Source organism: Cydia splendana, chromosome 5 (assembly GCF_910591565.1).
Source record: "Cydia splendana chromosome 5, ilCydSple1.2, whole genome shotgun sequence".
NCBI classification, from domain to species: Eukaryota; Metazoa; Arthropoda; class Insecta; order Lepidoptera; family Tortricidae; genus Cydia; species Cydia splendana.
In genome coordinates, this window is record NC_085964.1 from 7622298 (window position 1) to 7646792 (window position 24495).

At 37.9% G+C, this 24495-nt stretch overlaps 3 protein-coding genes across 3 annotated transcripts; 2 read left to right on the forward strand and 1 right to left on the reverse strand.

Annotated features, from left to right (window-relative positions):
• Positions 1-91: 91 nt before the first annotated feature.
• Positions 92-6055, forward strand: LOC134790560 (protein O-mannosyltransferase 1). Its single transcript, XM_063761402.1, has 11 exons — positions 92-340; positions 584-777; positions 1154-1455; positions 1539-1701; positions 2654-2888; positions 2972-3051; positions 3342-3624; positions 4236-4433; positions 4687-4756; positions 4938-5155; positions 5308-6055. Exons 1-11 carry the CDS (start codon positions 239-241, stop codon positions 5794-5796), a joined length of 2334 nt encoding a protein of 777 aa, XP_063617472.1. The 5' UTR covers positions 92-238; the 3' UTR covers positions 5797-6055.
• Positions 6056-6346: 291 nt separating this feature from the next.
• On the reverse strand, positions 6347-8138 carry LOC134790551 (proteasome subunit beta type-7). Its single transcript, XM_063761381.1, has 4 exons — positions 7975-8138; positions 7456-7892; positions 7061-7266; positions 6347-6534 (listed from the first exon to the last, which is right to left on the reverse strand). The coding sequence occupies exons 1-4, from the start codon at positions 8034-8036 to the stop codon at positions 6394-6396; spliced, it is 846 nt and encodes a 281-aa protein (XP_063617451.1). The 5' UTR covers positions 8037-8138; the 3' UTR covers positions 6347-6393.
• A 342-nt stretch (positions 8139-8480) lies between these two features.
• LOC134790552 (dnaJ homolog shv) lies at positions 8481-14907 on the forward strand. Its single transcript, XM_063761383.1, has 5 exons — positions 8481-9035; positions 9409-9585; positions 9796-9963; positions 13513-13723; positions 14700-14907. The coding sequence occupies exons 1-5, from the start codon at positions 8586-8588 to the stop codon at positions 14753-14755; spliced, it is 1062 nt and encodes a 353-aa protein (XP_063617453.1). The 5' UTR covers positions 8481-8585; the 3' UTR covers positions 14756-14907.
• The last annotated feature ends 9588 nt before the right edge of the window (positions 14908-24495 follow it).

Consider the following 24495-nt stretch of genomic DNA (forward strand, 5'->3'; position numbering starts at 1 on the left):
GTACGTGCGTCTCGTAGTATCTTAAGTACGAAGCTTTTATTATTATTTTTAGAATCCTAGGAAAATACTCTTCCTACATGTCAATGTCAAACTGCAACTTCGAAAGTTAGACGAAATGTACCGTTGTTTTGCCAGCAATTTAATAAATAATACGAAATTCTTAATAACTCAACATGCATACCATTTGAAGAATACCAGTATTAAATTCTGAACAATTTTTATTTCAGAATAATATAATATGAGTAATATTAGGAAACGTAAGGGCGAAAAGAAGTTGAACGAGGTCAGCGAACTTACTGAAGAATGTTACACAGAGAATACCATAAAAGAAAGGGAAGTTGTAAGTAGTAATTCATGTCTATCTTACTGTTATGATGTAAGTAGCGCTCTATGGAATGTATTTTATTAGTCCTAACCAAGTAAAGGGAGGCTATACATAACAGGTACCTGGTACTCTTAAACGTTTAAAATCTATTCATATATTTGAAGATTTAGTTGTAATTTTTTTTCCTTTTGTAACACAGTTTACCTTTTTTAAAATAATAACTTATTTTATAAACTAAATTTATTATTAACGCTTTAGGGAGATGGAGCTCCTGCTGAATCGGAACCTGAACCACTTTCACATGAACAAACCAACAACATACTTATGAAGGATGCAGAAAGTTCACCCTCTAGTTTTTATCTAAATATCAAGATAGATCTGGTGTGCTTGACATTGCTAGTTATAGCACTATACACTCGCTTGTACAATGTACACGAACCAAGATATATTGTGTAAGTGTGATAAAAGTTATTAAAATAATCATCATGTAGCTTTTAACAAATTATATTTACAAACACTTCTGTACAATCCTACATAAAATGGACCTCTACCTAGTGGGTTATTAGCAGCCAAATTGTTAATATAATAAAAAAATTGTTAATATCTATGCTTGGGTACTTATATAATATTAAATCAGTATATTACAATGCCACACTAGAAAATTAACAGTATATTAAAAAAAATACACTAAGAGTCATTGGGTCATATTGTCCTGTATAGGCATACTATATAAGTATATACTATAGATGTACACTGCAAGATGTTTTCAAACATGCTGCTGTATACCTTTAGGGCAGAAAAATAAAAGCGATTTTTTTACATTTCCAGCTTTGATGAACTACATTATGGAAGATATGTGTCTTTGTACACCAAAGGCATATTTTTCTTTGATGCCCACCCCCCACTGGGCAAGCAGCTGTTATACCTGGCGGGTAAAGCTGCTGGCTATGATGGCAACTTCACCTTTGACCGCATTGGCTCACCGTATGCAGACAATGTGCCCATAAGAGCTTTAAGACTGGTGCCGGCAGTGGCTGGCAGTTTACTAGTTCCTGTGTCTTATCATTTGATGCTGGAAATGTGTACATATCAATGGACAGCTATCTTGGCTGCTGTGTTAATTTTATTTGGTAAGTATTTTTAGATCTATTTATATTACTATTTTAAACATTTAAATGCTTTAACTGTTGTTATTTATATTTTTTTCTTGCAGAGAATTGTTTCCTAGCCCAGTCAAGGTTTATGTTACTGGAGTGCATTCAGATGTTATTTGGACTATGTGGAGTTCTCTGTGCTATAAAAAGTACAAAAAACAATGGCGCCTCTTCTGTTATTTGGCTGTGCATCAGTGCAGTTTCACTTGGCTGTTGTTTTTCGTAAGTAACTATGTAAATGTAAAATAAAACATTAAGACCTTACTAATCTAGTGCTAATAAAAGCACAACCCTATTTAAGTATTATTATTCAGGTTAGCCAATCTACCCATCACATTAATAAATGTACTAACCCAACATCTCGACTGACAATTTGTAAGCCTTATTCAGTTGTAATAAGGTTTACAACGAAGAGCGGTGGTGGCCGAGTGGATATGAAAGAGCGGTGGTGGCCGAGTGGATATGACGTCCGACTTTCAATCCGGAGGTCGCGGGTTCAAATCCTGGCTCGTACCAATGAGTTTTTCGGAACTTATGTACGAAATATCATTTGATATTTACCACTAGCTTTTCGGTGAAAGAAAACATCGTGAGGAAACCTGCATACATCTGCGAAGAAATTCAAAGGTGTATGTGAAGTCTCCAATCCGCATTGGGCTAGCGTGGGGACTTATAGCCCAAGCCCTCTCGCGCATGAGAGGAGGCCTGTGCCCAGCAGTGGGACGTATATAGGCTGAAATGATGAATGATGAAGGTTTACAACAGCATTGACAATGGTAACATGACAAAAGACTGAGCATAAAGTTGGGTTACACCTACCGGATTATTCCCACTAGTTACCACTGAGTTGTTACCAGTGGTAACTACTGGGAATTTTTTTCCCACCTTTTACCACTGGTAACCAAACCGAGTTAGTGGTAACTACTGGGAATTATTTTTAATAATAACCCCACCTACCTAACCAGCTTTTTGCTACTGCCATCATTAGCTACCCAGCCATTTTATAAGGATAACATTATACATACTTATGTAAAAAGCCAGAATTGTAAGATCAGGGTCATACACATTTTATTGTATGCTTAACACGTTCGCGTGTTTCCTGTAGACATTGCAGAGTTAAGAGAATCGAAATCATTTAATTTAATTAATATGTAATTATCATAACTTTTTTTAGCGTAAAATACTCCGGCCTCTACACCTACTACCTGGCAGTGTTCATAGTGGGCCGCCAGATCTGGCAACGGATCGGCGAGACGAACTCAACCCTGCGACTATTGTTCTCTGCCCTCTGGCGGCTGCTTGTGCTGGTGGCGCTGCCGCTGGCAGTCTACGTGGGCGTGTTCTACGCGCACTTGGCAATGCTGCCGCGCGCGGGGCCGCATGACAGTGTGATGACGAGCGCATTTCAGGTAACCTAATATTTAATACCCTGAGATTTTTCTGTAGCAGTTTTACAAGTAAAATTGCTGATATATGACAATTTTATTTGCAGGCGTCACTGCAAGGTGGTCTTGCTAGTATCACACGTGGACAACCGTTGCACGTCGCGCATGGCTCACAGATCACGCTAAGGTATTCCATGGCATTCATTAATGTTGGTCGTAAAAATGTTTGAAGTGTTTTTTTATGTAGGACTACTTTCTTCTGAGTGCACTTAAAGTACAAACGGCGGATTGCGGACTGTATGCCATAGCATCTAGGCAAGCACTATTTAGGCGAGTTTTCAGATATTAAACTGCTTGGGACAGCTATTTTTCCGCGAGGCAACGGCGTTCGTTTGGTGCGGACGCACCTTTACCCGCCAAAGACGCGGTTATTCCCTTAAATGAGTTTCTTCTTAAACACGAGTATATATCCTGCAGGCACACCCACGGTCGCACGTGCTGGCTGCACTCGCACGCGCACGTGTACCCGGTGCGGTACGCGGACGGGCGCGGCTCCTCGCACCAGCAGCAGGTCACGTGCTACAGCTTCAAGGACGTGAACAACTGGTGGATCGTGAAGCGGCCCGACGTGGCGTCGCTGGCCGTGGCTCGGCCGCCGGACGCCATACGGCACGGAGACGTGGTGCAGTTACTGCACGGCATCACTAGTCGCGCGCTTAATTCGCATGACGTCGCTGCGGCCGCGTCGCCGCAGTCACAGGTCAGTACAATATAGGTAGAGAATATAAATGAACTCCGTGGGCCGGTATCGTCTTGGGTCATCCCATTCGTTTTTCGTCACGTTCTTAAATTAATCCTATTCTGCTTTCGTCACTCATTCTACATTCGTCACAATCGTCGGTGGCTTTCAATGTAGAATGAGTGACGAAAGCAGAATAGGACTAATTTAAGAACTTGACGAAAAACGAATGGGACGACCCAAGACGATACCGATAATTTTAGTTTTATAAAACAAAAAGTACTCCAATATATGGGTCAACAATAACGGTTGTTGAATATTATGTAGGTCCCTTCCTTCTATCCTTACCCACTTTAAAAGCGGTTGCGCCTGACACAGTGATGCGCGGACGAATGAATCAATGCTTATAATATAAGAGTTATAAGTTATAACATACGCATCGTCTCAAACATCTCAATCGTTACTTATAAGTAGGTAATACTTACTTCGATTTCACACAACCGCAGCCGTAGCACAATTTAACTATGATGTGCAATCGCAGATTTCTGGAAGGGTTTAAATGCGAACCACTGAACTTGGTCCTAAAAATTGTCAATTACGAGGTTTACTTACCTAAACAAACACCATTACAGGAGGTGTCATGCTACATCGACTACAACGTGTCGATGCCGGCGCAGAACCTGTGGCGCGTGGAGATCATCAACCGAGCCAGCGAGGACGCCACGTGGGACAGCATCCGCTCGCTCGTGCGGCTCGTGCACGACGGCTCGGGCGCCGCGCTGCGCTTCAGCGGCCGCCAGCTGCCCGCCTGGGGCTTCCACCAGCACGAGGTAATGATGACGTCATCAGCTCAGGCACGTCGATAGATGGGTGGTCGCTATAGGAGGTGCGAACTTGGGACTGGTATACATATATCTATATCTCTCGCGTCTCTATAAAACAGCTTAATACCTAGTAAAGCCATCTGTCGAGACTTTATTCTTTATTATACAGGAACGCAAGTGTATATGAAAATTTGCAGTCAATATTGTTTACAAATCCTAAGCTTTAAGCTAAGAGATTTCATTCATCCCTCTATTTCAGGTTGTCGCTGACAAGGTGCTCACGCATCAGGACACTGTATGGAACGTTGAGGAGCATCGTTATACTAAAGGTAAATATATAAATACCACTATTATATGCATTTATGCTGTAGGTAGAGGCAGACCTTTGTTTTAATTAGTACTTTTGTTCTCATTACTCTTATCAATTTCGGCCTGTAATGTTACCTAATCTGAGTATTGAACTGTATTCTGACTGATTCCCTCCTGATAAATAAACGTTATTCCGATTAGCTGAAGACAGAAAGGAGCGCGAGCGCGAGCTCGTCTCCGCCGAGATGATCCCGCCGGGCAACACCCAGCTCACGTTCTGGGAGAAGTTCTGCGAGCTGCAGTTCAAGATGGCGGCGCACGCGGCCGACGCGCCCACCGGCCACATGTTCGCCAGCGAGCCCGCCGACTGGCCGCTGCTCAAGCGCTCCATCGCCTACTGGCTCTCGCCGGACTCCAACGTGCGTTATTAAAATACAACTTCTGTATTTATTGGTTTATAATTTATGGCGTTATTCATAAACGCTTGTCAAGACAATCCCCTGAGACTTGGAAGTTTTTTGATATTGTATATGCATGGGGCTTGAGGGGTTAATAGTTGAATCGTTTCCAGGCACAAATCCACCTGATCGGCAACCTCGTGACGTGGTACGCGGGCTCGCTGTCGGTGCTGGTGTACTCGGGGCTGCTGTGCTGGCTGGCGCTGCGCTCGCGGCGCGCGTGCGCAGACTTGCCGGAGCGCGCCGCCGAGCGCTTCCTCGCGGCGGGCCACGTGCTGTTTCTCGGCTACTGGCTGCACTACCTGCCATATTTCTTCGTCGATCGCACTCTCTTTCTCCACCACTACCTCCCCGCCTACATGTTCAAGATCCTCCTCCTGGCGTACGTGATCGAGCACGTGTACTACAGGCTGAGGCTGCGCGAGCGAACGCGGCCGCTGGTAAACTTGTTCGTAGTGTGCGTTGCCGTGTGGCTCGCGTACGTGGTGATCACGTTCAAGAAGTTCAGCGTCCTCAACTACGGTAACGTCGATCTGACGGAGACCGAGCTCATGAATCTCCGCTGGAAGGACACCTGGGATTTTATATTGCACAAAAAATAATTGAATCTCAAGTTATTTTAAGTCTGACGGTACTGAATAGGTACAAGCCATTCCCAAAGTCTCATCACAACATATTTTCTTTAAGTTTTGTATAAAATGCATGTTTTATGGATAAAGGTATTGTAAACATTCAGTATTAGAAATGTAATATTCGTTGGAAGACATGAACTAATGTTTGTATATTAAGTAATAAAATACTCTTTAGATTTAAGAAAGAATGTTGCAATTCTTTAAGTAGGTATTTATATGCATGTGTACTGGAGTCACACTCTCAAACTTTACAAATACAATATTTACTTCTATACATTTTTCATCCTTGTAAAAGAGACAATGCCAATTCACATACAAAATTTGATAAGACTATTAATTTATTGTTAAAAGAAATATTTTTATAAAATGTAATAAATTCCGTCCATTGGTTTTTTTTACAAATATATACTATTTTTATATTTTTTATAATCCTCCAGTTTTATTTTTTAAATCCAAATAATGATACACCTTCCCCAACAATGTTCTCAACTTTAAAACTAAACTAGTAAATGATACAAAATTCTAATATGTTGTAAAATTTATCATAGTTTATATAAAATAAAAGGCTTAACGGCGACTTCCTGAAGGCTCCACCTCCATGGGCTGCACCTGATGAATGGTCACCGACTCCACCTCCAGTGGAATCACCTTCTGCCTCAGCACAGCAGTAGTTCCAGGGGCATATCTGTATGAACCTTGTTTCTTGCCCTGCAACAAATAAAATGGGATCAATTAACATTGTAAGTACACCAATACACATCTGTAAAATAACTTTATATATAATAAATGTATTTGACAAACCTGCATCCTGATCTTAACCAGCTGTTAAACATTGGCATAAAAGAGAGGAAGCCTTTACTCAGTTGAGTAGTGGGGAGGGACTTCAATAGGTTGATATAATGATTGATTTTTTTGTAAATTAGTAAATCAACTTACATCATTTAAATGACAAAGCATATTTTTAAAAGGAGTTTAACAGGGTAAAATAATATTTTTTACAGTACATATGGTCCTATTTTCTCGCACTAGTGCGTAAAATAGCACTTTTCGTGTGATGTCAAAAGGGCCATATGTACTGTAAAACGTTGTACCATACACATGCGAATAGGTATTTCGCAACTCGTGTCGATTTAAAACACTCCCTTCGGTCATGTTTTAATTTATCGCCACTTGTTTCGAATTTCCTCTTTTCCGCACTTGTATCGTAAATAACTATTTCTTATTGATAAGTTACCTTCACATTAGCTTCCTCAAAAGTCCTCAGATACTGGGCAGGCCCAGTGTTGCGGATGACACAGAGATCCACATTGGAACCAGAGCCCAAATCATTGAAAATACCAGCAGCAATGGCATCTCTGACCAATTTTTTGCCCTGCTCTTCATTCATGTTGGGCTTCCAGCCGGACTCAAATACTGCCATGGCTGCTAAGGATCCAGAGCCTGAAAATGAATGATAATAACTGTTACTACAAATCTACATCTGGAATAAGATATACATGAAAAGTACCAAGAATACCAAGAGTTAAGATGCCAAGAAAAACTACCAGTGGGTACATAGTGAAATATGTAAAATGTTGTGTATTCAAATGGTATGCTTACTAAAATATCTTGATAGATACATGTACTTACCCATAGTGGCATAAGGCAATTTATCAACAGATCCATGTGGATAAATGCAGTAAATGTGTGGTCCAGTGCGGTCAACACCACCCAGCACAAGGGCAGCGCCAATATGACCCTGGTAGCGGAACAGCATGCGCTTCAGCAGCGTGGCGGCGGTCGCCACCGGCACCTGGCGGCCCGTGTGCAGCCGCTGCAGCTCCAGCTGCGACGACACCGTCTGCGTCGTCATCTCCGTGTCCGCCGCCGTACCCGCACCACAGCAGTACATATTGCCGGCCAAGTAGTGGATCTTCTCGCAGTTCTTATCTGACACAATAGTGTTCTCGGTGGCGCGGGTATCGGCACCCAAGATCACGCCATCAGCGTAAATGATACCCACGATTGTGGTACCAGTTTTTGTGGCTGTGGGCGCTGGGAATCCTTTTGAAGCAAGGAAAGCATTACTGAAAGTGCCAATAGAAAGTCATGAATGGATTATGTAGGTCTAATTACTACTGACAAAAACCTCAATGTGCGATAACTTACCGCTGGAAATTTTCAAAGGAAAATCCGGGAGCCGGTATTTCAGGAAGTAAAACTGAAGCCATATTGATAAGTAATAGCTTAACAAGTTCAGATTGAGAATATTTCTCTTAGAGTAATTTCAATTTTAAAGGCAAAATTTGTCTGAAATGTGATGACTTGCACCGCTTGTCAAAATTTTGTTGTTAGTCGTCACAGATGAAGTAAAGTGTACTCACTTCTACTTTGAACAATTGAATGAACATTTTTAAGGCGTGTAAAAACCAGTGCCAAACATCTTTCCGAAAAATCTCTTTTTTATTTTTTTTTATGCTGGCAAACTCTTAAACGAGTCTACACGTCATTGGCTCATTCGTGGAACATTTTAGCTTTTAGAAATTAGGCCTATTGTACTCGATACAAGAGCTATTTTTCTAAAAGACATAATGGATATAAAACCTTTTGATAATTGTTAAAATGTAAATAACCAATAGACGGTGGACGAATTGTCTTTACACGCCTCTATTATTTTCTGTCTTTGATACGTCAAATCAGCAAGACTAACGCGATGTTTAGCAGATTTTTTACGTGAAATATTCGTAGTATTTAAATTACTTTAGTTCCTAAGTAGCAAAATGTTAACGAATTCAGCGTATGTGATTTTAGTTTATACTTTGTCTGCCGTAGTCTTAGCACTAGCCGGTCGTGATTTTTATCAAATCCTCGGCGTGTCTCGTTCGGCTAATACAAATGAAATCAAAAAAGCTTACAGAAAACTAGCAAAGGCGCTACATCCGGACAAGAACCAAGATGATCCAAATGCTTCGCAGAAGTTTCAAGACCTGGGGGCGGCGTACGAAGCGCTTTCGGACCCCGAGAAGCGCGAGCTGTACGACCGCTGCGGCGAGGACTGCCTGAAGAAGGACGGGATGATGAACAACAATGATCCTTTCGCTAGTTTCTTCGGAGACTTCGGCTTTCACTTCGGTAACGAACCGCAGCAGCACGAGACGCCGCGTGGCGCGGACATCACCATGCAGCTCACAGTAACGCTTGAAGAACTTTATAATGGAAATTTTATTGAGGTAAGTACATTTTAGAACCTGTTCTGTGGTAAAAAACCACTAGTAATGTAAACCTCGAAGTAGGTATCTGCATTTAAATATAAAAGGTAAGTCTTCAAGTATCTAGTTTTATAAAAATGTAATAATTATGAGAACCAGAGAAACAGAGAGGAGTATTAAAAGCATCGAAATTTACCTACAGAAAAATCTTACATATTATTTGATACTCTTCTGGATCTGTTCATAATAAAATTATATGGCACATTTTTTTGTTTCTATATACATGATTTTATGATTTCTTGTTACAATCCATATCCTACTATAATAGCCCAGAAACATGAAAATAAAGAATTGTATAAAAAATAATTTCAATACCTCTTTTTTCTGTAAATAGATTACAAGAAATAAGCCAGTCATTAAGCCAGCATCGGGCACACGCAAATGCAACTGTAGACAAGAGATGGTGACTCGCAATCTGGGCCCTGGACGCTTCCAGATGATGCAGCAGACTGTGTGTGACGAGTGCCCCAATGTCAAGTTTGTCGATGAGGAGAGGCTATTGGAGATTGAGGTATGTCCATACAAGACTTATCATTAATCTTTCTAAAACTCCATGCTTCACATTTAGGATGTAGTCATACCAATGTCAAAGTTTTCTTTAATTATATCTCTAGGCTTTAAGTTATTCTGTAACTGTGAACCTGTCTGAATAACCAAATAATAAATAAAAAATGTTCTCAAAAATTATCAAGTACATACCATACATTACGTACGATTGTAGGTGGAAGTAGGCGCGCCGGACGGCCACCAGTCGCGGCTGCGCGGCGAGGGCGAGCCGCACGTGGATGGCGAGCCTGGGGACCTCATCATCGAGCTGCGCACCGAGCGCCACCCGCGCTTCACGCGCAAGGGAGACGACCTTTACACCAACATCACCATTACACTACAGGTAAAAACTTCCTTTGGCTTGCCGTTTAGCGTCCTGATACATTTGACAGGAGTCAACCCCTATAACTAGGTGAAGACCAAGGCCACATTACCTGAGCCCTAGATTTTAATATTATTTTAAATCTTAAACTTGATGTGATGTTTCATTACACTTGTACGAGGTATATGTGAAGTTTAATAGACACATGATTAATAGCAGCTTCAAGCTGATAGTATCAGGCGCCACACTTACGACCCTGACCTTACGAGTCAAATATAGCTAACCGACCATGCAAAGTAAATTCGAAGGTCCATTTGATTGTATCACTGGTAATATTATTCTCAAATAAAATAGGGAGTTTTTCGAGTTTGAGATAATGAAATAAACACGTAACTAATCATGTGCGTTTCTAATGTAGGTATAAATATATATTATTTATATTTAAATATAACAATGAAGGTTACAATTTTCTTTATCACTTACGAATCACATTAAAACGAAATAGGATTAGTATTTGTCGGTATTCGTCATTGAATCGTTGTAAAATAAAATAATCCATAGTTTTACCAACTCGTTTTCTTATCACGATATTCACGACCATAATCAATCGCACGGTAGGTATAGTTTGATTAAAAGTAATTGGCGTAATTGCTTTAGTTTTCTTCTGTTCTGTTTTTTATTAATAATGCTATATTTGTTTTCCTTAAAATTATCGCTATCGGTGCATTCCCATATGTCCTACGTGGTCACGTGGGGCGGATATAGATGGCAACTGCGATCATATATAACCATGGATACCGCCTTTAGGAACATTACCGTTCAAATTCTCGGGCCAAATTAGCACACATACACAATTACGCCTACATTCAAATAAGACGACGCGTTTACAGAGCCTGTAATCAAAGCTCGTAAACAAAATAAGAGTCATCTTTATTACACTAATGGTACATAGCTAAGTGTAGATGAAATGCATATAATGTCAATAACTACCAATCAGCGACATTAATCCGCCAATAACCTTCTTGCTGTACGTACTGGCCGCTGAGAGTTCGCGGTTCATATTTGATTAGAATATGACTTGGACAGGGATAGGTTTATGCCATACAGTGAAGAACCAGTCAAATAATTCACGTATAATAATTTAATGCAGATTAAAAGATAACTAGTTAAAATGTTGTTATGACATGACAGACTAACTCAACATAAGTAAATATATCATTGTTGTATAAATGTATTCCGCTATAATAAGTATTTTGTATATTTTATTATCAATCTGCATGGCAGTGCGAAGTCACGTTCAGGTATAGTCTGTCCGTTTTTCTAAGATCAAGTACGCCATAGTAAATGTATGGCGAACTTGATCTTAGAAATCGGACTGGCTATACAGTCTGCAAAATTTACATGGGTACACGAATCGGGTCAAAAATATTTGAACAGGCGGAGTCACAATAAATCCCCACTTTCAGTTCAGAATATTTTATATGTATATAGCCGGTCAAGCAAGTTTGTCAGTAGAAAAAGGTGCAAAATTAAAATTTTGTATAGGACCACAGCCGTTCGCGCGCTTACATTTTCTAAATTTGCCGCTCTTATAATATTTTAAACTTTCGCTTTTTGAACACATATTAACTCACATTATACGAAACGAAACTGATTTACGTCGGTAAATCAAGGTAATTGAATATAATTCGCGTTAGACCCGTCTATAATGTGAGTTAATATGTTTGCCGCTCTTTTCTACTGACGGAAATGGCTTGAGAGAGAAAGAGAACCTACATATATGTGACAGTAGAGGGTGGATTCAAATGATCAATATTTTCAGATAATGTGTGTATTTGTTAAATTAATTCAGTGAAAGCATGATAGGAAAAATGTATCTACATATAGGAGACCGGGTATGATTATCTTACGGGTTATATCTCATGAATAGAACATATTCTAGATATCTTGCCAGGCATTCACTCAATTTCATGTCTCTCTAACTGGACAGCTTTTTTCCATAGTTCTCTGCGAATAGCATCTTGTGGGAATCTGAATGGAAAGTAATGTAAAATGACAATACCAAATTTGATTATTAATTTGAAATAACTAGGATAACTAGGATGGAGATGGAGCTATTTTTATAGCTCCATCTCATGAAATAAAAAAGGAAAATACAAATCTGTAAGAAGGAATTTATTACTACATTTATAATTATATAGAAAATGCGTCGACCTGAACAAAGGAGAACTGATAGGGACATTAAGTCTGTCTTTGTCAGGCTTGCGAAAACATCCAACTCGTTGGGGGTAGTTGGAATTAAAATCTTTAACAGCCTGAGCCGTGAGATTAAAGAGGCGGCTTCTTATGACCTGTTTGTTGAGAAGTTGAAAGCATATTTAATTGATAAGGCATTTTTTACGGTTAAGGAATTCTACAGTAAATTTAACATTAAATAATTTCGTAAATAATGACATTTGTGATGTATTTGTTATGTTTAAGCTATTTTCTTCTTCTTTCCTTGATCTAGTTATGTGTTTTTAATTTAGTGTTAGTGTTTTGTAGTTGAGTATTTAGTGTTAGTTGTATATTTCGTAGTTCTATTGTGATTTTGTTGACATGTGTTATTTTGACATTAAAGAAATTGAATTTGAATTTGAATTTGAAATACCTAAACCAAACACAAGTTAATAAAATAGTCTACTTCATTTAGCATAACACCATCCCTATTATCCTCGCAATTTAAAAAGTCGTATGTTGTTATGAAAGTCGTATGCAGTTGTTACGTTTTAGCTTAGCACGGTAGTATTGAAAACAAATCGTCATGTTTTTTCCAAATTCTACTGAAGTTATCTGTTTACTACAAGTGAAAAGTGATTCCACTGTCCTTGGTATGAACTAAAATAACTTCTGCACCACTTCACGACACATGAATATATTTTTAATTACAAAAAAACGTTGTTTTTATAAATCAATTTAGCCATTTGTCACTGACTGTCATCTCGGTGGTACTGAGATTGCCAATCGAGCAGTTTGTAAGTACCGCCTATCGCGGGGTAGTTTGCGTTGGGTCATAATTGAGCGGACAGAATACTTCCATGTATAGCATTTCGCTGGATGGCAATGAGCGAATGTGAGAGCAGAGCAGAACTACTGTAACCTCATTATATGAATTCACGTCAGTTATATTAATTTGTACTCTTTAAAAGAGTATTCCATGGTCCTGCACTCTTCTCCTGCCAGGATTAGTGTCGGACTAGGGAGATTGTATTATTATTAGACAGCATAGATTCATAGAGCAACCGCACCACTAGGATCATCCTAAAAACCGCTCGCGGCCGAATCGTTTACGTGAATCCCCCCTTACTAGGGTACATAAACTATACATTGACACTTCACGCCGAAGCAAGTGCTGCCCTCTACCTGTCATATACGTTTTCTTGTGCATCGTAGGTTCTGCCATCTTGTAGGGTACATTGGAAGCTTAAACTTGAGATTTAAACTTTGCGCCAATAAATAGGGAATTCTGTTGTGCCCTACAGTTCATGCACGTTCCCTATATACACAGTAAAATGTGTTTATCATTTGCAGGACGCACTAACCGGGTTCACCCTGGAGCTGCCGCACCTGGACGGGCACACGGTGTCGGTGACGCGCGACAAAGTGACGTGGGCGGGCGCACGCGTGCGCAAGAAGGGCGAGGGCATGCCCAACTTCGAAAACAACAACCTGCACGGCAACCTCTACATCACCTTCGACATCGACTTCCCCAAGCAGGACTTTGACGATCAGGAGAAAGAAGGTAGTTGATTTGGAACATTCCTATTTTGAATTGAACCTTGTTGTATAATAAATTGGGACGAATTTCGTTTGTTGGAGAAAGCAGTGAAACAAAAGAAAATGCTACTTTATTTGGTTTATGCAAGTCTTAGATTGAAACAGAGTGTATTGTAATGCACAATGGGCCATACGAGGATAATCCTTTGGACAACATTCACATGTCGAACTTTTTCGTGTCAAATTTTCGTATATTAAATTATTATTTGCCAAATTAAATTTTATTTAAATAGTTTCAGTAGTTTAGTGTTGAGAAGGCAACAATGAATAGGAATAAAGTTACTTTCGCATTTATAATATTATGTATAAAATATTACTGAACTGGAACTTATGGATTATGTACTAATTGGCATTTTTACAACTTGCATACATCCGCGAACAAATTCAAAAGGTGTACCTATGAAGAGTTTTCAACCCGCTTCGGGCCAGCGTGAGACTCTCAAAGGGGGCCAGTGCCCAGGAGTGGGACGTAAATAGCCTTTTGACATCACCTATTCGAAAAAGGGCTTTTTCTTCCCTGCTAGGAGGGATCAAAGTGGCTTAAGTGGCACTCTTCCCTGATAGGAGGGATCAAAGTTGTACTTTTCTGTTCTAGGACACGATTTTTTCTTTCTTGCATACTTTTTTTTTTGGTCAAATAATACATATTTTGGAATATAACAATTTCCTCATAGTTGATGTGAAAAGCAGCATGTGTCACATGGTATCAAAATTATTTCGTCTTGGGCGTTAACACTTGAATCCCTCATTACGCTCAAGATTCTACTTTAGAATCCCTCATTACGCTCAGGATTCTAAAGTAGAATCCAACGCTTCATTCAGGATTCAATGTACGCCCTTGACGGAAATATATTATTTTGATCCCTTGTAACACAAACTACAATTTTTTACTGACTGATGTTACATTAATACTAATAAGTATTAATTTTCTTTTGTTACAGCCCTTCGGAAGATACTTAAGCAGTCACCAAATAATAAAGTGTATAATGGACTGTAGTAGCTGCTACTGCCAATTTTAATTTATTGAAATAGTAGAGTTGAATGCAATGGTATGAACAAAGTCTTGTTTTAAAGTCAGGGTTTTGTGTCGGTATGAGGTGTGGAGAACCATGTGATTGTTTTTTTGTAAAATAAACTTTTACCAATAAACTAAGGTCCTTTTCTTTTGTAATGAATAAAAGTTAAAAATAACTTGAATCCACTTACATCTCTCTCCTATTAAATACTAAGCGACCAAAATACATATTTTAGTACGTTACGAACATAGCCATGTCACTACTAGTCACCAGCATCGTAAAAGCTCATTCAATTCAATATCGGCTCAGTAGGTAGTTCCGGAACACACGACACAAACATACCCACATACATACAACCATAAATTGTTAAATTTATATCCCTTTCCGCTGCCTGGTAAAAATAAGAAGTAGTTTCGAAAGTACGGCCGAACACAGAACACACGTTACACACGCTATGAAAATATAATTTTATTTTATAATCTTCCCTTTTGGCTTTGTAGGGTAATAAAGCAAAAAAACTACGGATAAAAACTTGTATAACATTTAATTGTCTTTTGAAAGAATATAATTATTATAAAATATAATTATCTAACAAATACTCTATACATATAGTTGGTCCAGCAAATCTTGTCAGTAGAAAAAGGCGCGAAATTCAAATTTTCTATGAGACGATATCCCTTCGCGCCTACATTTTTCAAATTTGCCGCCATTTTCTACTGACAAGATCTGCTTGACCAACTATAATAAACATATTCAACGACAACAAAATTAAGTCCACAAATATCGATTTTCCTGTCTAAGCAAAAATACTCTTAATGTGATTGCAGTCTTGGTAGTATGTTCTCAAAACATGGTTGAGTAGGAAACACAAAATCGATGATTTCTCTGAAACCATTAATTTTCGCTAAACATGGATATGAAAGAGTTAAACTCTTGTTGGAGTAAGGCACAGACAAGACATCCTCCAGACTGAGCATAGTAGCTTTACCCCCTCTGCCACAAATACGGTAGTTTTACTCCATTTTCCAGTCGAAAGTGTCTTTGTGTGACGTCCGTGTCTTTGAACGGACCAATCACGGCACGGGACCTCGCTCACCTCGTCCCCCGCACCCCCGTATTTTTGGCAGCATCGGTTTCATGAAATAATTGCTCTAAACTCCGTCTACAGGATTCCTAGTCTATGGAGAAAGGCTATACGCAAAACGTATGGCCCCAGTACGCAAAAGCCATGGCACTTAAAAATAGGTACCTGTATCTTATTTACAAAAATATAGAGTCATGAATATTTCATACAAAACGTAATGATACAAAATCACTAACCAACATATGTGACGTCCCACGGTCAAAGGTACCTTATGGCGGGTATGGAGTTATGCATACCCCAGTAATCTACAATAAATAAGCTATCGATAACACAAAAGATCAACCTTCTAGGTTGCGTAGTTACAGAGATATGATTTTTTGAAAATAATGTTGTGAAATGAGCAACTTTACGATAGAGAAGTTTTAAGTTTAGCCGCCTAAAAAACTATGTTCCTGAAGTAAGTTACATAGTTGACTACAAATAATAATGCCTTATATATCTGAGATTAAAAAAATATTGCGACTTGTTCTGTAATGCAAATAGAAACTTTTGATATCGACTGATTTATGTGTATACTAACCAATCTCTTGAAAATAAAGTTTTATTTCATTTTCACGATTGATTGCAATGAGCTCTCAAGATTTAAATTTTATCTATTAGAAAACGACACTGACAGACAGTTTAAGCAAAAAACAATACCGATTTAGAGGTGAAAATGTATTTTCTGACTTTTTCATATAAAATCACAAAATTGAATATTTTTACTTTTAATGTGACACACAATCAATTTTTCTGAGCACATATGAAAGAAATTCTGTCATTCAAATGAAATAAATCCTAAAACCCCAACTAAATACTATATTTAACCCCTTATGCCACTTTAAACTTACATAACAATAACAGTATTTGCTCCATACATTTACGAAAAGGTACCTTATGGAAATAAATCTAATAATACATCACTACAAAATATCAATCATATTATAGTTTATCTTTTATGAATAGAAAATATTAATTTACATTAAACTGCCCCCAATTTAATTAGTTCTTCGTCATAATAATCTTAAAAAAGACCAATAATTTGTATGTAATGAAAAGGTACCTTGTGGTCAAGTTACATGATGAGGCATGATGATGATGGAACAGTTAGGATAAACTAATAATATTTTGGGGTTAAGATGGTATAAATCGTCTATTTCTTATCAATAATATATTTCGGTTGCTATTGAAGATAAGCGGCATTGAGGTTCAATGACCTCAGATATTCCATAAGGTAATGCGTCGGGTATTGGCATTTTTCAGCAAACCAATGGCTGATTAACTGCATGCGACCAAACCAAATGAAGATTATTCTAGTTAAGAAAGACTTGACGAGAGTAACTTTGGTATAATAGCAGTCTACTTGGATTTGTGATGTCGGTCTATGTACGGTTATAATATTTGCGAGGCGCCCCAACCAGAACTGAAATTATCAAATTAGTTTTGCAGAATGCTAATACAGTTCTCTACCAAACTTCTTTTCCCGTATTGACTAGTTTTTTTGTGAATTTTCAATCTTTTTTCCATAAGGTACCTTTTCTACTAAACTCTGAGACGACATTACTAGGCTTATAACTAACTTATAACAAAAATAAAAACAGATAAACAAACGTTAGGCATTAAGGTTTCAGATCACACAATAAAAAAAAATTGAGCATTTTTTCACCTCTTTACAAAACATTTAATATCTCCGAAACTAGAAACCCTCATAAGGTACCTTTTCCCGTGGAACGTCACATATATTGCTCTAATGCTAATTAGATTTTTTATAGGACGATTATATTTTATAGATAAAAAATAAAGAAATTTTAACTATATGTAATTTTATTTTGAGTTCAAATTTCTTCAATAAAATATCTCGAGTTATCAACTTCTTCCCGCCGTGTACGGATATAATAATAAATAAATATTATTTGTATGTCTTTCCCATCACGGAACAAATGGTGTTCCGGACCTTTGGGAGGCGTGCGCGGAGCCGAAGCCAACACGTAGAGGCCCTTTTGACACTTTAATGAAATGTAAGGGGTACACCGAGCGGATGCTGCCCTTACCCGTGTCATGGGACGCAGGCAGAGGCAGCACCCGCCAGGGTGTAAGGGCTATTGAGAGTTGATGGAATCTAAAATGAACTAGGTTATTGGGTGAAAGCGATGGACTAAGTACTGAGCTATGGGGTAAAAAACCGGACGCCTCGACGCCTGCCTAATAAAACGGTATGCAATTTTATTTCCGGCAGACGGTGACTCGCCCTCACAAGATGGGCCCCCACAAAAGCGACATCTAGGATGGCTCAAGGGCAACACCGGTGTGAGCGGCTCAGGGGTGTCGAGAGGTGTGCGCCGCTTTCTACCCAGTGGCTGTTAACAGCCACTGTGCCAACTCGCGTCTTATGCATATTTCACTTCCACCCCTGGAGCTTATAGCTCTAACGACTCCACTCTGGCCGGCCGGCTAAGGCAAGCCAGAGGCAGAGAATCCTGTCCCACCCACCCTATAAATATTATTATTACTTTATACATGTGAACCTCATTATTATTATGTATTTACTCAATATTACCTGCGTCCCTGTCATTCGGTTCATATTCATAAAAACATATTTGGGACATCATAATTATAATGTGTGAGGGGAACTTTGGAAAATCAATGATATATTTGGAACTTAAATAAGTTTTCTGCTGAATCCCCTGCCCCTTTTTAGAATCAAAAACACTTGCTGCTTTGCCAGCTATCCATTGCTAGAGCAAAATAGATCTATTTCAAGTATGTCATTGACTCATTAGTCATTATGGCCTAAAACACTAGTTAAGCTTACTAATAATCGCCGAGGATCTAGTCTCTAGTAGATCTAGGAATGAGAACACGCACTGAGTAAAACTCATTCCATGGCACCCAAGTAACACAAAAGTAGCGGAATATTGTTTGAATAATAGAGCATGCCGTACTGTATGCTGAATAAGGTAGCTGTATATCGTCTGTATAAGCGCTTATACAGACGTTATACAGAAGGTTTGGGCGCAAAGTGGGCAGTGCCCACGCCGCTTATTACTGAATAACAGTAATGTAATAGCTGTATAAGTGTGTGCCCACACATTGAATCGCTGAATAACACTTGTATAGAGGCTGTCAAAAGCTTCTATACCGCTTTTAAACCAAAGTTATCCAGCTTTGTACACAATGCATCAGTTATTCACACGTTATGAAGCTTTTGGTTCCAAAATGCATTTTTACAGAAAATATATTCAGATATTTGTGTTAAATCAATGATTTGTCTTCCATTTTAATTTGTGAACTCGTGTCAAAGTGTAATTTCTGAAGTGAATACTTTCAAAATAAGGAGGACATCACCCATATATTTAGGTATTTTATGTTTACATAACTTCAATTTCATTGCGCATGCGACTTTACTATTAATATATAAATACATTTTATTTAAAATTTTAAAGCGCCGCGTAAATAATGCACTGATTAAAAAGTAAATATAGAAAATTTACTACTCCACTTTTAAATTTGTAATTTTTTTGCGGTGTTTAGATGTTTTAGATAAAACTAGTTTTATAAATGAATAAAAATGGGTTTTTCAGTTCATTTTCAATTCCTATATAATTGTAGAGGTTAGAATATGAGCAACCGTAATGGCGTCCGACTGTGCTGAATATAAGCTGCTGCCACAGCTATTATTGTGCTAAATTTCTGAATAAGCATTCACATTATTCGCGTTACTAAGCTACATGTTAGATAATAATGGTTTTAGAACAACAAGTTTTGAATAACATCAGTATAATAGTAATTGTTTTCTTAATCTTAAAGCCTATTAGGGTTCTATACACAAATAGTAAAAACCACATAGATCCTCACTAGTTTGATGAGAAACATTATAGGTATGTAACACGGGCAATATTCAATCCTACTTCCTACTAATATTATAAACGCGATATAATATTTAAGTTATATGATAAATCTGGGGGCACGGCAGATTACACAGTTATTTTTTCCGTTATCAGTTCCGACAAATATGTAGAAGGTAAAGGCAATACGCAAAGATAGTATGAGTATGGTGTGATTACGAGTATGGTATGAATATGAATATGGGGTCATCCATTAATTACGTCACACGAATTTCTAGGTTTTTTTAACCCTCCCCCCCCTCCTTGTCACACTTGGTCACATTTGGCAAACCCCTCCCCCCTGGTGTGACGTCACATTTCTTCAACGAAATCGGCAATTATTCATTTAATATTATATCAAAATATTTTTGACAAAAGAAATATTAGTAATTTTATAACCCAAAACTGATTAAGAAATAAAATTAAACGAATAAAAACGATTATCGTTTCAAAAACTTGTTATTTAAATGTATAATAGCGTATAAAATAAGGAAGAGCGCCTACCCGGTGGATAGACACAGTAAAGGCATATGCAGGAGCCAAGGCCCAGACCTGCCTGCAAATGGCGCAGGATAGGAGTGCCTGGAAGAAAGTGGTATTAAGCGTTGGTAATCACGACCCTCAGCAATGAGGATACGACTGGAAAGAAAAAGAATTAATGGATGACCCCTATGGTATAGGTGCGAAGGTGCGGGTATATTAGTAGCGGGTATCACGGGTATGAGTACAAGTATATAGTTTGGTATGGGCAGTATTGTTTAGGTATGAGTACGAGTATAGTGTGGGATGGGTATGAGTAGACCCACTTGAAACCTAAAAACAGTCTGTTCAAAATCGACAGGAGAATCGATTTCGCTATATTTTAATGGGGGAGATTATTTTATTTTTCTCATACCCAGTCCAGTCTACAAGTTTTTAAAGCAACAATATCAATAACTAGCATTTGACACCTTGTTTGCCAACTAGCAACAACCTTAAATGGCCATTGGTAAACTTTATCTCGTTGCAGTAAGGTATGCAAATGGTCAGTTAACAGTGTTTACGATGGTAGCTAGCAGTTGTTTTACGTCATTAAAACGACAATGCATCTTGTGTAAAATAACCAATCGAAGAGAATTGTTAAGAAAACTAAACCTCGATTTTTTTAAATAATGGTTGGATTAAAGAATAAATACGCAAGATGTGTTCAAAATAAAATAAAAACACGCTCAAGCTCAAAGCAATCAGGCTCAAGTAGCACTGTTGACCGTGTATAAAGCTACGGAACCCTCTCCACCGCGCACTTGTTGATACTAAGCAGTAGTTTGAATAGCGCTTCTCATTGCGTTCATTTTGCAGCTTTTAGCAAGAAAAGATAGTATATGTGTACTATAATCGCTATAACTTAAGTATAAGTGTTGTTTTAGTATTTATTATTCAGGCGTTATGTCTATAAAAGCCATAATTAACCCATATAATTATGCAGCTACTGAATAACAAATAATATGTGGATTTCATTACAGCTTCCAGTAATAGCGTCCACCTCTATTCAAAAACTAGCATTAAAACAGAAACTGCAACCGCTTTTATACAGTTGAAAGTCTTCACCGACGCTTCTTTTCAGCATTTAGTAGCCACTATCACATTTTTCTTAATATTGCCTGCTTAATATCTCACAACACAGAATACATACAGCTAATTGCTGCTGATGCTGCTATTATGCAGCTTTTAGTAACCACAAATGCTTTAAGCTGAATAATGTCTGACTAACTGTGTAAGAAATAAGTATTATTCAGCTTTAGTATGCAAAACCGATACTATGCAAAATTTATTCAGCATTTATTGGTATATAGGCCCCACTAGGCCCACATATTTTCTTATTCCGAATTTAGTAATTTCCACCGCTTATACACAAAATGTATGCAATCTTAATTTGAATAAGATGACAATTTTATTCTATTATCCTGCTTGTGTGTTACTTGGGCATTTTATCGTGTAATATAAAGGGAATTGCTAATGGCTCCTCTACACGATGGGCCAACGTCGGCCAATCCAAGGGACGCATTTATGCGTTAGAGGGAGCAAGTGATATTGCTATCTCATTCTACCGCATAGCTGCGTCCCTTGGATTGGCCGACGTTGGCGCATCGTGTAGAGGAGCCATAAAATTAAGACACAACTGCCATAGTGGATTTAACGTAAAGGCAGGAACACGAAGGCACATTGCACGACAAACTGTATAACATTACAAATTATAATTATGTTTATACAACCATAATAACTAATAACAGAAATAATGAATTAAAAAACGTTAAAAAAAAGGAAGAATATATATATCGTTATATATATCGTTGTCTGAGTACCCACAACACAAGCCTTCTTGAGTTTACTGTGGGACTTAGTCAATCTGTGTAAGAATGTCCTATAATATATATATTTTTTTAATATCGAAAATTATTCCGTAAATTATTAGACGACTGTTGGTTTCCGGTGCTTATCTATTTGCCAAAGATACCTGGTACACTTCCTGTTCCCCTCGCAGCATTAGTCGCAGTATTAGCTAAAATTGAACTAATAGGAGTAAACGGTTGCGGCCGCGATGGCAGCGTTCATATTTTGTAGAGATAAAAGTAGGAAAACAGGCAACATCTAATACATGCGCCTTAATATAACATTTAAGTTCGTTTTTCAGTCACAATTTACGAAATAGAAAAACCACTTTCACACCATTTTTTCCAATTCTAAAGAGCCAATTTAAATACGACCGCTTACAGTGTCTTAGTACATTACTACAGAGGCCGGGACGAAAGGGGTTGCCGGCCGAAGACATATAGACGGCCGAGCGAAGCGAGGCCGCATAGGTCTGAGCGCGGGCAACCCCATTTCCCGCCGAGGTAAGGTAAACCAGAACTTCGGGAGTATTGTCAAGAGGGCGCTCGTTTTGAATTTTATATAGCAACAATTTGTATAGTGGGGACAATGGAAATTGGCAGATGATTTTTGTTTTATTCCGACAACTTTAATAAGTGCGAAGTTTGATGTTTGGATATTTCTTCGGTTTTTACGCTATAAAATTCGTGAATTTTACGACGTATGACACATAAATCAAAATCATCCAAATCTATTTTATTTTTTGTTTTCTTTTTTTTAGGTTTGGTCGTTTAATTCCGCCCTTACGCCCTTCGCTAGCAATCCGTGATGCCGATGCATGCGATACACCTAATACACAAATCAAATTATTACAAGACATCAACCAAATCGTGACGACCTGACTATAGTGACATTTGTCCATAAGTTTGAAACTTACCCGTCAATTCAGGTGCTAATTTCGTTATGTTTTCTAATGGAAGAAATTTCTCTCCCGCACGTTTTTTTCCCAGTAAATAACTATATACACTATTTACAACTTTTTTCTCTGTAAAATCTAAAACTTTCGGCATGATTATTGCAGTCTAATAATAATTCACACGAAACTAGACAAAGCAATGTTTACATTGTCAATATTGACAACTATCATAGAGGGTAGATGTTGTCTATTATTAAAATTGTTGCCATTGCTAGAAACTAGTACCAACAAATTTCCGTAACATGGCGCACCCTCAATAGATCCTGGTTCACCTATATGTATAGTGCTTTTCTCAAACATGCAATGAAATAAATAAAATAAAAAATCCACGAAACCCAAGTTTTATTTATAGAAAAAACTAAAAGTAAACTACACCCAAAATATAACCAACACGTACCTAATATATCATTATCACGCGTATGTTTTACACGAGTCGTGTATTTTTACTAACCGTATATTTTCATGTATCTTTGATTTTTTCGCCTTGTATCCGTCTGACTGTCGTTTTCGTCACATAAGTTTACATAGTCTTTCATGTTGATATCATGTTTCACATACATCGTTGCTTTATGCATGGAGTAAATAAGTATAATTTCCACAGTGTTGACGAATTTGTAGTTACATTCATTTAAAATATGCCACAAAACTGTTTCTAATAAACTGTAAGCCATTTTTCTTAGTTTCTCAAATAATAAAATTGCCCTAAGCAACCATATACATACTTCGTCTTTGACTTGGCGGCAGAGGCAGCAAGTTATTAAAATCAATTCTGCTTACGCTGCCAATTCCAACACCTACGATTACAATTAATATTAATTTCATTATTTCGTCGGAACTCATATTAAAGTCAAAAAATCAACAACGCACCATAAATCCAATAAAAAAGAATGAATATTTTTCAACTTTACCTCCATAACAATTTAAAAAATATAACTACGCATGTTTGAGTAGACCTTTTTACCGCTAACGTTTAGATGAAATATTTTAAATGTTTTTATTTGTGTAGTTAAATTTATAATTTAAAATTATAGAATGTATTATTTATTAAGTTCATGTTGATTTTATACAAATAAAACTGCAAATTATAGCAAACATTGTTTTTTGTATTTTTTTTATAGGCGTAGTGGCAGAGTGTCATTGTCATTACGAACCATAAAGCAAATACTGCCTCTAGTTTTTTTTTATGGATGAATGCCACGATGCTGTGTCACAAATATCTGTGAAATGAAAATTAAAAAAGAGGACTTTGCCGGCCTAGGCCTGCAAGATGTGTATGAAATTCCATTAACGACCTTTTGTCCTAGCCGCACCTGAAACGTCATACTTCGCAGCCTATTATAAGGAACATAACATCAATATTTCATTGCATGTTTGAGAAAAAAAACTTAC